The sequence below is a fragment of the Crocodylus siamensis genome, chromosome 3, assembly GCF_052110815.1.
Source record: "Crocodylus siamensis isolate JL-2025a chromosome 3, ASM5211081v1, whole genome shotgun sequence".
Taxonomy (NCBI): Eukaryota; Metazoa; Chordata; order Crocodylia; family Crocodylidae; genus Crocodylus; species Crocodylus siamensis.
This window is the reverse complement of record NC_143397.1, coordinates 232,287,925-232,303,376: the sequence shown is the minus strand read 5'-3', so window position 1 is coordinate 232,303,376 and position 15,452 is coordinate 232,287,925. Positions and strand designations below refer to the sequence as shown.

The window sequence follows — 15,452 nt, the reverse complement described above, 5'->3', positions numbered from 1 at the left end:
ATTTTGAGGTGATTAATAGAAAACATTAAACCTTCCAGTGTGTCTGAACTCCTGCCTGCCTCAGGAGTTTAGGTACCTGAAACAGGCTGCTTACTATGGGTAAGTATAAGTACTGCATTTAGATCAACCTAACCAAGGTTAAGCTGAGCTAAATTCCCAGGCATGTAGGTGTACACAGAGTTAAATTGCCCAAAAATGGCATGCGTGGTCTAAGTTAGTTCACCTTAGCAGGTGATTGATTAGGGTTAACTAGATCTAAAATGGGTTAACCCCATCTATGGAAAGCCTACACATAGTCATAACACAGCTCCTAGGGCTGGGAAAACCCAGCCATGTACCCTATACCTGTGACTGTCCTTTTCCTACTCACTCTCCACTGAGCATGCCCAGGGTACTTTTAGCCCCTCTGATTAATCCCACCCCTATTCCTGGACCAGGCAACTCTCCCTGCCAACCCACCAGCCCCTTCTAGACTCATCAACCCCATCCTTTTCCTCCTGTGGACCTTTTAAAATGACCTAATCTTGCACATACTATAATTAAAAAATAAAGACAGTATTTGGTCTATAGATGTGTTTACTTGTGAATGTGCTGTACCTGTTTTATTCTTGTTTTACTCCTTCATTTCAATCTATGAAGAAAATCTGTCATTTTTTATTTTATGGGTGCGTCCACATATGCAAGCATGTGTGCTTGCAGCAGCTCAAATAGAAGTGGTGCAAATTTGAGCTGGGGCTTTTTGCTTCAGGACGTGGGCTTGGACATGCACTTTGGTGTGGAGTAAATTGTACCACTTGGGGCAAAATAACCCTACCTGGCTTCTCCTGGATCTGCAGCCAGCGGGAGCTAGAACCTGAGGCCAGCACCTGTGCTGTCCCCAGCAGTATAAAAAGCTACCTTGTCCTGGCTTCAGCAGTATAAAAAGCCACCATGGCAAGTAGCTGAGGTCTACTGGCTCTCAGGAGCTTCTGGGGCCCAGCCAATTGGTACCTGGGGACACTACCCCTTGTGCCAGTTGGACTGTTGAAGCAGCCCTGAGAGTTCCCTGCACCCTTTACCCACTGCAGCAGTCTAGCAGCAGGAGCTGTTGCCTGGCTGTGACCTGATGCCCACCTGCCAGACCCAGATGGGGACTGCACAGCCAGTAGAGGCATCTGCCCCTCTGGGCCAGCTGCCAGTGGACTGTGGTTGCAGGGCTGGCCTCTGTGCAGCACTACTGCAATGTGTGCTCTCTGCCCAGCCATCTGAGCAGCTGTCACCCGGAAGAGGTTCTGGGTGTGGTGGCCTGTTTTGAACTGTCAAAGCATGTCCTTCTGGCTGACCCCGTTTGGCCAGGATGTCAGCCATATCCAGCTGGGTCCAAGGTGCCAGCTCTGACCAGGCAGGGTCCTGCCACTGGCCTCCCTAGCAGGAATTCTGGTTTTCCCTATTGGAAAACTGAAAAATCCCTGATAAAAAAAAATCCAGAAGTCATTCTGTAAAATACCCCCAAATCCATGTTCCTCCATAAGTAAAACAAAAGACCACTGTACAGAGAGAGAGAGAGAGAGACAGAGAGAAAGACAGAGATCAGTGGGACAATGTTTTATTGATATATCTATAGTGTTTAAGTAAATCTCTTATCATAATAATAAAGTGAACTCTAAATACGTGTTTCATGAACACATATTTTGCTGCCCTCCCACAGGGTGATGGCCCCCATATAAGGGGTTCAGCCCCTCAACAGGGTGTTTGGCCTCCCAACAGGAGATTAAGCCCCCACACAAGAGGTATGGCTCCCCAGCAGGAGATTCAGCCCCCACATAAGAGGTATGGCCCCCCAACAGGGGCCAAATGCCCCCCACAGGGGCTACAACCCCCCTGCAAGGCCCACATGCCCCACTGCAGCCCTCCAATTGCTGCCCCACCTGGCCCTATCCCCTACCAGCTGCTGCAGCCCTCCCAGTTGCTGCCCCACCCAGCCCTACCCCTTGCTCTCCTAGACCCCCCAATGGATACCCCACCAAGCCTCACCCCCACCTTGTACCCCCAGGCCTCCAAGGCTAACCCTACATCCCCAGGCACCATCACTTAAAAAAAAAACTCAGAAAAAGAACAGGAAAAAAATGGGGGAAAAAACCCGCTGCTTACCTTAGAAGCAAGGGAAGGGGGCGCTCCAGGGCCTCCTGGCACAGCCCCCCCAGGCAGCACAGGACAACATAGGAGCAGGAGGGCCCAGGCTGGGGCTGCTGGGGCTGTTATCCTGCCCTGCACTGTGCGGGCAAGGCCCCAGTCAGCCAGAAGGCAGCTCCAGCTTCCAGTAAGTGCCAGGGTTTTGTTTATTTTTTGTTAAGTATGGGGGGGCATGGATCCAGGAACCTTGGGGGGATGGGCTAGCCAGGGTAGGGGGCAGGGGCTTTGGGGAGCTAGCGGGGGGAGGGCAGGCCATGGCAGGGGTCAGAGTGCTTTAAGGGGGCTGTTGGGATCCCCCCATGGTACCCTCCCCCCTCCTCCAGCCCCCCCAACACCTTACTCACCAGCACCGGAGCCCTGGTGCTGAAGCATGCAGCCTGGGCGGCTGCATGTTTCAGCACCAGGGCAATGGGCCAACCATAGAGATGCTCCAGCAGCCAGAGCATCTCCATAGAGGACCTATCCTCTGGTTGTCTCAGGGTACAGCCCAGGACTGTGCCCTGCTCCCCTTTTTAAGCTTCAAGTTTTTTAGACCCTTGGATATCCAGAGGTCTAATTTTCTTCCCCGTGCTGCAAACTTGCAGCGCGGGAAACATTTTTTTTTTCCCGCATGTGCCTGTTGCCCCTCCTCAAAGGGCTTTGAGGTGGGGCAAAAGGCACTTGCACGCTTATCTGGATGCACCCTATGTCTTCTCTTTTGCCCCAAGTCTTCCAAAGTCTTTGCATATTGTTTTTTCCATTGCTTCAAGAAGGCTGTGCTGCACATGATATTTGTTTTTAATTAATGTTTTTAGTATGGCAGATGGAATCAGAATGTTAATTTAGGGTCTAAATGGGAATTTTGTATGTACAGGTATACATTTATATTGCCCCAGTACACATTAGTCCTTTTAATCAAAGCACTTAGTCAATGATCACAATGTTGTAGGTTGTTTTCATTAGGAGGGAAAATGGATGCCAGAACCAGGCATTTCTTCAGTGCAATCCTGTATATTTAAGCATGAGTGAAGTCCTGTTTCTCTGAATGCAGTAGTAATTGAAGTACAGATGCCAGTTTCCCTCCTCAGTAGTCCAAGCCTCTTTTCCCCTACCGACAACACAACTCTGTTTTCTCTCTTGGGTTCTCTGGCTAGCCTTTGGCTTCTGCTTCTTTATCTCCTTGTTTTGTTTTGGTTTTTGAGCTTTTTGCTGTATTAGCTTGTTCTAGTTTCACACACAGTGAATTTCATGAAAATGATACAGGCTTTCAGTGCTTTTTTTCAGCCTTGACCTGAGTGAAAATCCTCCACCTAGTGTGAAAAGCCATTCTTCGCAAGTCCATTTCTGGTGGCCATTCCATATAGCTCTATTTTGGACAATGATACCTATTGCTTTAGTTATTTAACTCTAAAAGAAGCATAACTGCTTTGTACATTCATCCAATCAATATCAACAAGAATTCATCCAACCCTGATCATAACAATATGTTGTGCTTACATTTTGCCTTGTGTTTAAGGATCTGAAGTGGATTATTTCCACTGAAAGCATTTTGCAATATTGGACCAGATTCTGATCATGTATACTTTTATATTGGTCCAATTCCATTGATTTTAATACTGATGCCTGTAATTTACATCAGAGTGACACAAAATTCAGTGATATTGCAGTAAAGCTACTCTGCACAGTAAAAAAACCAAACAAACAAAAGAACGGAATGAAATGGAATGGAAAAGAATCTGGTAGGCTAAAATTGTGAACGGAAAGGAAAGAATAGAAAAGCTATTTGGTCTCATTCTAACTTAAATTTATCTACCTTACTACTGAAACATGATGTTTTTATGACAAAATGTTACTGTGAATGTGCCATATCCATTTTACTAAACGAAACCATTTGTTCTTTTTTCATACTACCAAAAAGTTCATTCAAAATATAAGCTAAAAGCTCTGAAAACTGTCCATTGTGGGGAGGGTGGGAAGTATTGGAGTACAAAAAACTGTCAGATTTTAAATTGAATTGCACTTTTATCACTTTAAAAATGTTCAGATAGATTTGTTTCAAACTTTAACACAGGAAAAAAAAAATAATTTCTCGTCTGGCATAAAGCCCTGAAAATAAGTTTAGAAAGGAAACTCTGAAAGGCCATTAACAACAGAGGTGGTCATAAAAATGGCAGAGATATGCACTTCTGGGACAACTCAGATTCTTATGAAATGGGCGTTTTGGGATTATTTTCATCATCAGCATCTTTGCAATAAAATGACAAAAGAGGGAGAAATTTGAAAACAGGCATTCAAAAGCTTGAGTCTGAAGGGCATAAAGAAGATCAGAATACAAAGCTAGTAGAAATTACTGTGCTGCACCTGGGGAGAGGGAACCAGCATTATGAGTATAGGTTAGGGGCTGACCCGCTCAGCAGCACAGAGGCAGAGAGGGATCTTGGAGTCAGCATTGACTCCAGGATGAATATGAGTCGCCAATGTGACAAAGCAATAGGCAGAGCCAACCGCACCCTGTCATACATCAACAAGGGCATCACTAACAGGTCCAGAGAGGTCTTGCTCCTCCTGTATGCGGCACTGGTCAGGCCACAGCTGGAGTACTGTGTCCAGTTCTGGGCGCCGCACTTCAATAGAGATGTGGAGAACCTGGCGAGGGTTCAGAGGAGGGCCACTCATATGGTTGAGGGCCTCCGTGGCCAGCCCTATGAGGAGAGGCTGAAGGACCTGAATCTCTTCATTCTCCACAAGAGGAGACTGAGGGGGGATCTTGTGGCTGCCTACAACCTTATCAGAGGCCACCAGCAGGGACTCGGGGAAAGCCTGTTCACCGGGGCCCCCCTTGGAGTCACCAGGAACAATGGCCACAAGCTGACGGAGGACAGGTTTAGGTTAGATATTAGGAAGAACTACTTCATTGTAAGGGTGGCCAGAGCCTAGAATAGGCTTCCCAGAGAGGTGGTGCTCTCACCTTCCCTGGAGATCTTCAAGAGGAGACTGGACAGGCACCTGGCTGGGGTCTTATGACCCCTGCCACCCCCAGTGCTCCTTCCTGCCCATGGCAGGGGGTCGGACTAGATGATCTGTCTAGGTCCCTTCTGACTTAGTGATTCTATGATTCTGTGTTTCTATGATACTTTTACAAATTTGCCAGTTTTTATTAAGATTATTTTCCTTAAAATAATACAATTTCTTCTTTGGTCCTCACTCCTCCTTTTCACTCTTGCCTTTGTAATGAAGCAGTCCTTGCCAAAGAGATGCAGACAAAAAAAATAGTGATGGGAATTACTGTAAATTAACAGCCCCTCCTTTTTCTGAACTTTCCCCTTTCATTTTTATCAGTGTGGAGACTCATTTGGATAATCAAAAACCAAGGAGTTTTCTCTGGCTTTTATATACTAAAAGGCCAGGCCATATTTTTCTCTTTACTTGTGTGAAGGATGCCAGGTCTGTGGTTTCTTGGAATAAAGTGGAGAAATTAAAAAACAAAACATAAGCAAACAAGCAGACAAAAACATCCTGGAGTATTCTTGTGAGCTTTGCCTTTGTTGGGGATCAGGTGAAAAGAAGGAGGTTTATTCAACTGCATAAATGATTGTAGATGACTGTATGGGTTCTCTTAGCAGAACATGAAGAAAATACATATATCACTTCTCAAGTGACATTCCCTGAGGCAGGGGTCAGCAACCTACAGTCTGCTGATGGAGCAGGCCTATGAAGAGACTAGACCTGACCCACAGCAGCTCAGGGAATTGGCAGTCCAGGCTAGTGACAGCACCAGAGCCTGCTGTGATCATTTTATTTTCTCTGCTGCAGCAGAGGCAGCGCCCCAGGGTCCTCACGCCTGCCTTTTCCTTGTCTACACCATCTGCAGGTTCTTCCGCAGCCTGACAAAGAGTATTTATACCCAAAAGCTTGATAAGAATTTTTCCAACTATCTGAGTTGGTCTAATAAAAGATATTGGGTTTACCCAAAGAACCTCATCTGTCTTTTCCCTGTCTAGTCTTTTAACAGCATCTGGTGATTTCCAGGGTGCTGCAGGTGAGGGAGCAGGGCCTAGGTTACAAACACCAGCTCACAGTGGCAAACAATGAGCCAAACCCTGCCCTAAGAAATCAATATTTCATAGTCATAATAAAAGTATGGATCTCATTAGTATGTCGTTTCCCATCTGTACAGACCTGGCAGATGGTACTTGAGAACGACTCAAATAAGGCTGAATTCTAAGTCTCCAGCTACTTTTTCACTTGGCTTTTAGGCAGAAGCTTCCACTGATGGCAGAGTAAACCCTAAATTAAAACAGGGTAAAAGGTTCAGGACTTAGCAAAAACACTTTCCATTTATTTCAATTTTTTTGGACAAAGGGTGCCAGGTAACTGTAGCGCATTTACCGGCTTTGAGATAATGGATAAAATGTTTCCTCCTCATTTACTATGCAGTAGAATGGTAAAGCTGTTTTAATATATTTATTATACCTATGAACCTACACTCTTCATAAACTCAAGGGTTTGGATGAGAGCAGGCTGTACTGTTCAAAATAATTTAATTATGTTGTTCTTTTTCCTAATTTTTACTGTTCACTGTTAGTCACATAATATTATTTATTTTCCAGCTGGCTGAGGATGTTTTTAATAGGAAGTGGGAGAACATAATTAAGTTACCAAATTTTTAGTTTCTCAAGGGATGAAAGCAGCTTATGGAGTTAGACTGAACTAAGCTGGCAGGATATAGGAATTTTTTGGGCATTCAAACCCTTTCATCAAGACACTAGACCTGGACAGAAGTTTTGCTTTAAAGTGATTTCTTTTTGTTAATCACATATTTTTCCTATGATGCATGTGCACAGTCCCAGAGACTGGAGCGTGATCCTAGTCTGGTTTATTTAAATGCCTGCTTTCCGAACACAATGTTAGAATCAGGCATTCTTTATGCTGAATCCTTGTTCTTGTTTTTTGCCCTCTTGGTGCTACTCTTACTGACAGAGAATCAGGATGCTTCCTATACTCAGAGAAGAATTATTAGACTTTGTTCCTTGGATAATTATTTTCAGTTCAAATATTTGTTAATACCTTTTTTCCTTGTATAAAATAGTTTACAGACCCTCTGGAAAGCCAGGCACTAGCTTCCCCCTTTTCCCACCTCCTGCATGCCTTAGAAAAGCCTCTTCTGTAGACAAACTTGGTAGACTTTAAAATAACAGTTCTTGCATGTAAAGGATAAAATACTGAAGCAACCAAAACAAGGTTGCAGATTAAATGATCTGGTTCTCTTCACAGTATATGAATGATTTCCTTCTTCTGGAAAGTGGGTTTTTTCTGTTCATTTTTACCTCTTCCTTCTCCTGTAATAACATGCAGGCATAAAGAATTCAGCCCTTGGTGGTCAAGTTCGCAAAGGTGTCCAAAGCTAGAGTCAAATGTTGGTTTTCTAGAAAATCTGCAGGACCCTGAGACAGACCTTTAAAACAGGGACAAATAGCAAGCAACAGCACTGTAGCTGGTCCTTGGGCAGTCTGGGGAGAATGCAATTCAGAAGGCTCAAGGGGGAAAAATAGGAGACATGGACCTCTACACCATTAGGGGGGATGCTATGTGCATCAGTCTGTTCTGTGCATGGATTCATTTACTATCAGGGTTGCAAAATGGCATGAATGCCAGTTAGATACAGAGATTTGATACAGGTTTGGATACGGAGTTGCTGTAGACAAGTGATTACAAGAGAATTTTCACTCCCTTTTATTTTATCAAATTTTCTAGCTGTCAAAGAAAAAGAAAAATAGCCTGAGAATTTGTACTAAGACCCCAAAAGGCTCATAAAAACTAAGAAAAATATAAAAAATCCAAAATATATTAGTTTTTAAGATCTTATAATTTTTAAACTATCTTGTGATATGGAGAGCATATGTTAAACATGATATCACTGCATCACTCTATTGTGTGCCTCTGGCTGAAGGTATCTTATTCCAGGGGTCAGCAACCCCCAATATGTGTGGTAGAGCGTAGCGCATGAAAGTATTTTGCTTAGTGCATGCATCTTGGGGTGGAAGGTGAGGGAGCCATGAGAAGCCCTATTTTTGTTGTGGTAGTACAACCGAAGCCCTTTCCCTGCCAGTGGCCCCAAGGCTTGTGTGCACCCACTGCCAGCAATGATCTGGGCTGGAGCTCTGTGGACCCTGGTGCTTGCAACCTCCCCACCGTCTGCTGCAAGCAGCCTGGCTCCATGGAGGGCAGTAGCCTGGGCTGGCTGTGGCAGGCAGTCAGGAGTCTACCAGCAGCCACACCTGGGTCCATGGAGCCCCTCCCCAGTTTATTGCTGGCGCCGGGTGCACGTGCACCTCAGAGCAGATGGTGGGGAAGGGGCTGGGACTGGATCAGGCCACTTGTGGTTCCTCTGCCATGCACACTTGGCATGACAACATCTTACAAGTTGAGGTTCCAGGTGATTTTGGCACTCTGCCCAAAAATGTGGCCAACCCTTGCCCTAATCTGATGTGTCTTTAGGCAGACATTTGGCTTGATTGCCTTGGCTAATATATTGCCCATACCAGTCACTTGCCTTTTTGTCTTGCATAAAGCTCTGTGCTCCTTTAACTAGGATGTGGAGTCTGTTTAGCTGTCCATTACCTGCTTTAGAGTGCTTACAGAAGTTACAGAAAGACACTTCAATCACACTGCAACTTTTTGCATAAAAGAGCCAACCAGGATTCATTCTCTTGTGTGGGGGAACAGTGTGAGAGTAGCTTGGAGATTGTGGCCCTTCCCTACTGGTGCAGGGGGGCACTAGGGACCCTCTTTTGTGAGGGGGGGCATTTTACTCAGGGCACCCCCACCACCAATCTCTGGCCAGCTGCTTCTCCTGCCTCACCTGCCAACTGGCTGCACCAGAAGAAGACTCTCTCCCTCCTCCCTGTGGCAGATTAGGATCACAACATGTAACCCTCCTAGGGAACTGTATAAAGGTTCCCTAAGGTGCCCTAATTTAGAGCACCTTCATTTACTACCTGATTTAACAAGGATTACTTTTTCACAGAATCGGCCATTTTAAAAGCACTCTGAACGTGTGTTATGACATGGCGGTAGAGTGTTTTAGGGGCCAGATTGCACAAAAATGTAACTTCTGTCTGTACCCTTATTCTATCCAAGTCCTTATCAACAGTAGTATCTGAGCACCTGCAGTACATTAAAAAAATTAACTGACATGTCACATGTCTCATTTGCTCCCCCATTCTCTCCCAAGAGAAGATGTATGTTTGAATTTTGCATGGAATAAATACAGCTATGTTGTTATGGAGGGAGGTTTTCATAATAAGACAATCAATTCTTATATCAGTCACAGGACAACTATCATGTCAAATATTTGTCCACAGCTTTTACTTTAAAAGCAATGAAAACTCGTATGTGGTCAGATTTGCTTAAAGTACATGTGGATATATTTGTAATGTCTTTAAACATATTTCCATGTTTTGAAAAAAATAGAGAGTATTTATAAAGCATCATTGGTTACTGTCTTAATTTCAGTAATATGTTCCTGTTTTGTATTGCAAGAGGTACTAACCACAATGTCTGATTTAAATTGGCCAACAATTTTTATGATAAGATCCTATGTTCAGTTGCATAAAAAGTTAATCACACTTTAACCTTTCTGAATTTATTTTCAGTATCTGGTGTTTGATTTCTTATTGAACAATTTGAAAAATAGTGGTTCAGCCATATTCAGAACACGATAATGGGATTTTTTTTTTAATGTAGAAGCTCTAGTTCCCTTAGATTTGGATCAGAAATTTGAAGTTTGGCAGGCATTGCCTGGAAGACAGGGGTAAGGCTTCTGCAATCTCCATAAATATCTTCTCCAATTAAATCCTGAGCTCCTGAAAACCTATAGTTCATAAGCTCAGTAATTGTAGAGTTCAGCAGCTAAATTCTCTAAATTTGTTTGTGCTTATAATCATTGCAGAGCAGATGTCTAAAATAGAGAGCACTTTAGGCATCAACTACCACACTGAATTAAGAGCACAGAAAAAAAAGGAAAGAGAAACATAGGCTATATTTTTATAGTAAATTTACCATCCCTGTTGGTGCTGCCTTCAAGCATGCTCTGCTTCTGAAAGTGGACTGTTAGTTAAACAGAAAGCAGTGTGTTTATGGTCATGCTAATTATGCTACCCAGACTTCACATAAACAGCTGGTGTATACTCTTTCTGGTTATTGTCCTAAATATGCTAAATTCTAATGGAATTTCCCCATGGAATAATTTGGCTGAGCTATATATATTAAGAAAGGGATGAAAGGCTCACTCTGGAAATTTCATAGTACAAATGCCACTGAATTTGTACTTAAGTTTGTTTTCCAATTTCTGTGTTTACTTGTAGGTACAATTTTTTCTTCAAAAAAGTTTATGACATGAAATTAAAGGAAATTGTAAGAATGTCAACCTTAAAATATGATTTTTTAAGTACATTGCTTTCATTAGGTCAGATATCTTAACATAATTTCATATATATTATTACTGTACTTTGCAAACTGCAGCGGGCCACTGTGGTGTTCCAGATATCATTGTCAACGGGCAAGTAATTGGAGAAAATTATGGCTACAGAGACACAGTTGTATACCAGTGCAACCCTGGTTTTCGGTTGATTGGTTCTTCTGTACGTATATGTCAACAGGATCATAACTGGTCTGGTCAGCTTCCATCTTGTGTGCGTAAGTAACCATGGCATAACATACACATTCTGTACAAGGTATGCAGTGTATTGAAAGGGTGAAGAGTATTATTTTCAAAATTACCTAAATGACTTATGAGTTTATTTCCCATTTTCAAAAGTGATGTAGGACTTTGGACATATAAAATGCCTCCTGGAAAAATAACATTTATTCAAAGTCAGTGTAACCTGTGCTCCTAAGGCTAGGAGCAGATGTTTCATTCATCCCAGAATAGGTAAAGCCCATATATATCCTATAACAAAAATATCTCGTGATTGACATATATACACATTGTCCTAGGGACAGGTATTGCACATAAACTGGTATAAGTGATTGGAAACCAATTCAAATCTGTGACCCAACAGAAGTTCAGTGTTCATAAAACACTTTCAAAATGGCCAAAACATGTTTAAGATCAACCTGGATGGATGTAGTATCCAACTTAACTGATTTAGCTTAAGTCGGTTTCTTGAACTTCTGTCCCAAATTGCCTCCAGATTCAAGTCAACTCACAGTCCCCCAGCATCCCAGGGTGCTTTGTACCTCCACAGCAACCTGCACCCCCCCCCCCCCGCAAGGTGGGCAGACTAACTTTGGTCCAAGCTGTCTACTCCAGCTGTGCAGGGAGACATGCTCTAGCACCCCACCCCCCAGCATCTGGCTTGGGGCACTGCAGGTACATGGCTACATTTCTGGAATCAAACGTGAATGTTTGTTCACTTGCTTATTGATTCAATCTCTGCAGTTTAAACTAACATCTGAAGATTGAATCAATTGAGCCATAGGCTTTTGACTGTCTATACTTCGCCTAAGTGTAACTTTTGGAAATGGTGTGTGGGTGCTTTTGAAGACCTCTAACTTGTATTTAATATTGACCATGATCAAGAGTTCAGTTTCACTTCTATATTGCCATCTTTGAATATTGAAGTGTTTGCATCAATAAACAGTTAAATTTTAATTATATTCTTTTCTTTTCTGGATAACAGTGGTGTAAAAACAAAAATCTTATCATATGTTAATTGTACTGACCTATTGTTTAAGGTAATCTATAGAGTTGACTTGTACTGAAAAGACAAGGTGGCAAAATGCTGGTACTCCAGTTCTTTTTAATAATGGTGTCTTCTGACACTGGAAGTCCTTTTCACAATTGCATGTAAAAAAAGAAGCTAATTTCAGTTCTATAATTAAAGATGATTAGATGTCTGTATATTGAAATTAATAGATGTGTTACTGCATATAGCTAGAGTTTTATAAGAGAAATTTATAGTTGTAAACCATCCCAGAATATTACAGTGCAATCAGTTATTTCCTTAATCCACTACCTGAGTTGCTTGTTTTTCATTCATTTCACATCTGGTGGAAGATTCTGAAAGTAATGCTTTTTAACTTTTTTTCTCATATTTTTGCTCTGTCTGTTCCTATTTTTAATCATTCATCAGTGGATTACTGTCACTACTTTTCTTGTTAAATTTAAGATTGGAAGTAAGTATTGGACATTAGGGAACAAGTTTCTTTATTGATAATCTTTAAAACAAGAATGAGATATAGTTAAACAAGAATTTCTAAATCATTAGGTTAACATCAACAATAGAAATGAAAAATAATTGCTTCTGGGTCATTGCTAATAGCAGAGAAGGTGAACATAGTTTATTTCTCTGCAACCAATTATGGAAGCTGCTTGGTTGAACACAGGGGAATTCTGCAATACAGTACTCCATAAAAGGGTAAGGAGCTTGGGGGAAGGATTACAGTAATGAAAGATACGTTAAACACAGCAAATGTCCATAACATGACAATATTTTTTCTAAATGCCGTTAGTATAGGTCCAAAGTTTAAAGGACCTATTTTACTTTAGAAATCCATGACATTGATAAATGCTCAAGTACCATAGACAGATATTTTCTTATTAACACTTTATAAGGTTAAATATCCATTGCCTTTCTTTATTTTACTTTTCAAAACTTCCTGCTAACTTCATACTACTTTTTTGTTAAGCGGCATTTTTACCATAATGTTGAGTATACAAAATAATCTTCATATTCAGCTGAACATATATATCTACTACCAGTCTGTTAACAGTGCTAATTTGTTCATCTCTTATGTCAGCTGATGTTATATAACCAGTCCCTAAATAGCATCCCAAATATAGGTGATATACTTACTGACTTAAACCATGTAGGATTCAGGTCAACCTTTGTTCATGTCGTTTGCTATGATTTAAAGGTTTCTGCAAGAAGAACATTTTGAAGGCTACATTATTATTTATCTGCTAGCCAATTGCCCATCAGGAATGATGGGAGGGCGGGCAGGGACAGAGTGCCACCACCCACCACCCCACGCAACCACTGTCTCCAAGGAGTAGGGTGGGGGGAACCTTTCCCCACTGTCCTCTCCATCCTCCTCAGCCAGCACCCTGTGCTGCCACCTGCTGAAAACAGGGCCGGCAGGGGCAGGGGGTAGGGAGCGAGGCCACTGGCCCTGGCCTGGCCCCCTGCTCCGGGCACTACTGCGCTGCTGCTGCTGCCCTCTGTCAGGAATGCTCTTGGAGTACTCTCATTGATTGTTTTAGACAACCAGTCAGAGTGTGAATAAAGCATTATGGACAGACAGACAGACAGACAGACTGAGGCTTTTATAACATTAGAATTTAGTAGTTTAAGATAGAAAACTTTAGTTTGTTTGCAGTCAATAAATGTGTTTATCCTAGAGTTGAAGTAACAAACATATAAGGAAGAAATCAATTAATACCATTCCTAGGTTAATAAAACTTAATTAAATTTAGGAAAAATTAAGAAATAAATGTTATAAAGTACTCCAGTTTCAAACTAAATTCTAAACATTGCTGAGCTGTTATTTGGTTCTGTGGTCTAAGCCATACTCTGTATTTTAAATTTATGTTTTAAATTAATCTGGGAGAATTTGGTTTGTAATGTCTCAGCATTACAGAATATTAGAAGAAATTGTTCAGACATTTTCTGAGTTACTTTTTGATTCACCATCTTTTGTTTCATCATAACCATTATTATGAACAGGCATTTTGGTCACAAGATGTATATATTCACAAACTGTTATGGCAAGGATATTGATACTGGTATGTCCTGTATGCTAATGCGCTCTCCAACTGTATCCTTTCACCTGCCCAATGATAAACAAAAATATGTAGCTTATGTGACCAGTTATACCTAATATATAAGGTATAGTGAGAATTTGAAAAAAAAAAATATTTGGAGCAAGTGATTCAAGAATAAGAATATGTTAAGTTTTTCAATAACATTTTAGTTTAACTTTATAAAAAAAGTTTATTTGTATGAATGGGCATTCTTATTCTATATTAGTTGTTTTCCTTGACTAGTGACTATAACCCAGTCTAAAACTTGTAAAGTTTGGTTTTATGTTTGAAAATCTGCTTTTCAATAAAAACCAAGCAGGGGGAAGGGGTATTTTTTGTTTGCTTGGCTTTTGCCACATCTAAGAAATAAGGATATAACCCCACAAAATACTGAGAATTACCTAAAAGGTTTTGAACTTCTTTATTTTATATTAAAGTCAAAGGAACTGATGGATCTTTAATGACTCTTAAGATGGGACTCAGTATTGCATAGGATTAGAACCTTAGCATATAGTAGGTTGTTACCCTTTATTACCCAGTGCCATGAAGAGTAATAACAGCATACTTCTGTCCCTTTTTTTTTGTTAGCTGTTAGCTGTGGTCATCCTGGTAGTCCAATTTATGGAAGAACGAGCGGAAATGGTTTCAACTTCAATGATGTTGTGACATTCTCATGTAATACTGGATATATTATGCAAGGGCCAACAAAAGCACAATGTCAGGCTAATAGACAATGGAGTCATCCACCCCCAATATGTAAAGGTATGAATATAAAATGTCAGTAAAATTCATGGAAGCACTGAAATATTGCACTGATTCCATCTTCCCTTCCGTACTTTTTACAGATAAAGTAGGTGAAACAGTCTAATGGCATTATATGAATCTCTCAAGCCACTAACATGAGAGGATGTCTCAATAGATTATATACAATTAAATATACATTATTTGTAGTAAGTACATAACAGGAAATATTTTAAAAGAATACCTGATAACCCTCCAACATTATCAATATACCCTCTAAATTTTAAGATGCATTTGTATTTGGGTTTTTTTATCTCTTTTATATTTGATGAATATGAGCATGCTATTGCAAACAATGAAGCATAGAAACTTATAATTTAACTCTATTTTCTTGGAGCAGCCATACCCTGCATTGAGTGGGTGGTCAAAAAATTTAAATCCTTGGCTTTTGAAATGAGAACATTCATAAATAAGAACCGGAGGGGTCAAAAATGTGTTTGAAGATTTATAAACTATCTCTACAAAGAAAAAAGGTGTATTTTTAGGAAGTCCTGCTGCCATACACACAGAAATGGCACCCAGCTACTATCCTGAAGCTGAGCCAGTATATTTTGCATTTACTGAAGTATCCCAGAGGCCATGGGATACTAAAGAGTATTAAAAAATATAATACTTTTCATGCACTAGGGTAGTCGGATGGGGGTTTTTGAACACAAAGTGTTTGTATTTAGGTGTGGTTATTTGTGTAATTCAC

General features: G+C 41.2%; 1 protein-coding gene across 4 annotated transcripts in view; it reads left to right on the top strand.

Annotated features, from left to right (window-relative positions):
- CSMD3 (CUB and Sushi multiple domains 3) overlaps positions 1-15,452 on the top strand; it is a 1,311,906-nt gene that overhangs the window by 1,218,169 nt on the left and 78,285 nt on the right. For all 4 annotated transcript variants that reach the window (XM_090040525.1, XM_090040524.1, XM_090040523.1 and 1 more), the window contains 2 exons: positions 10,675-10,848; positions 14,546-14,719. In XM_090040525.1, coding sequence (XP_089896651.1) covers positions 10,675-10,848; positions 14,546-14,719 — 348 coding nt within the window. The remainder of the gene's footprint in view (positions 1-10,674; positions 10,849-14,545; positions 14,720-15,452) is intronic.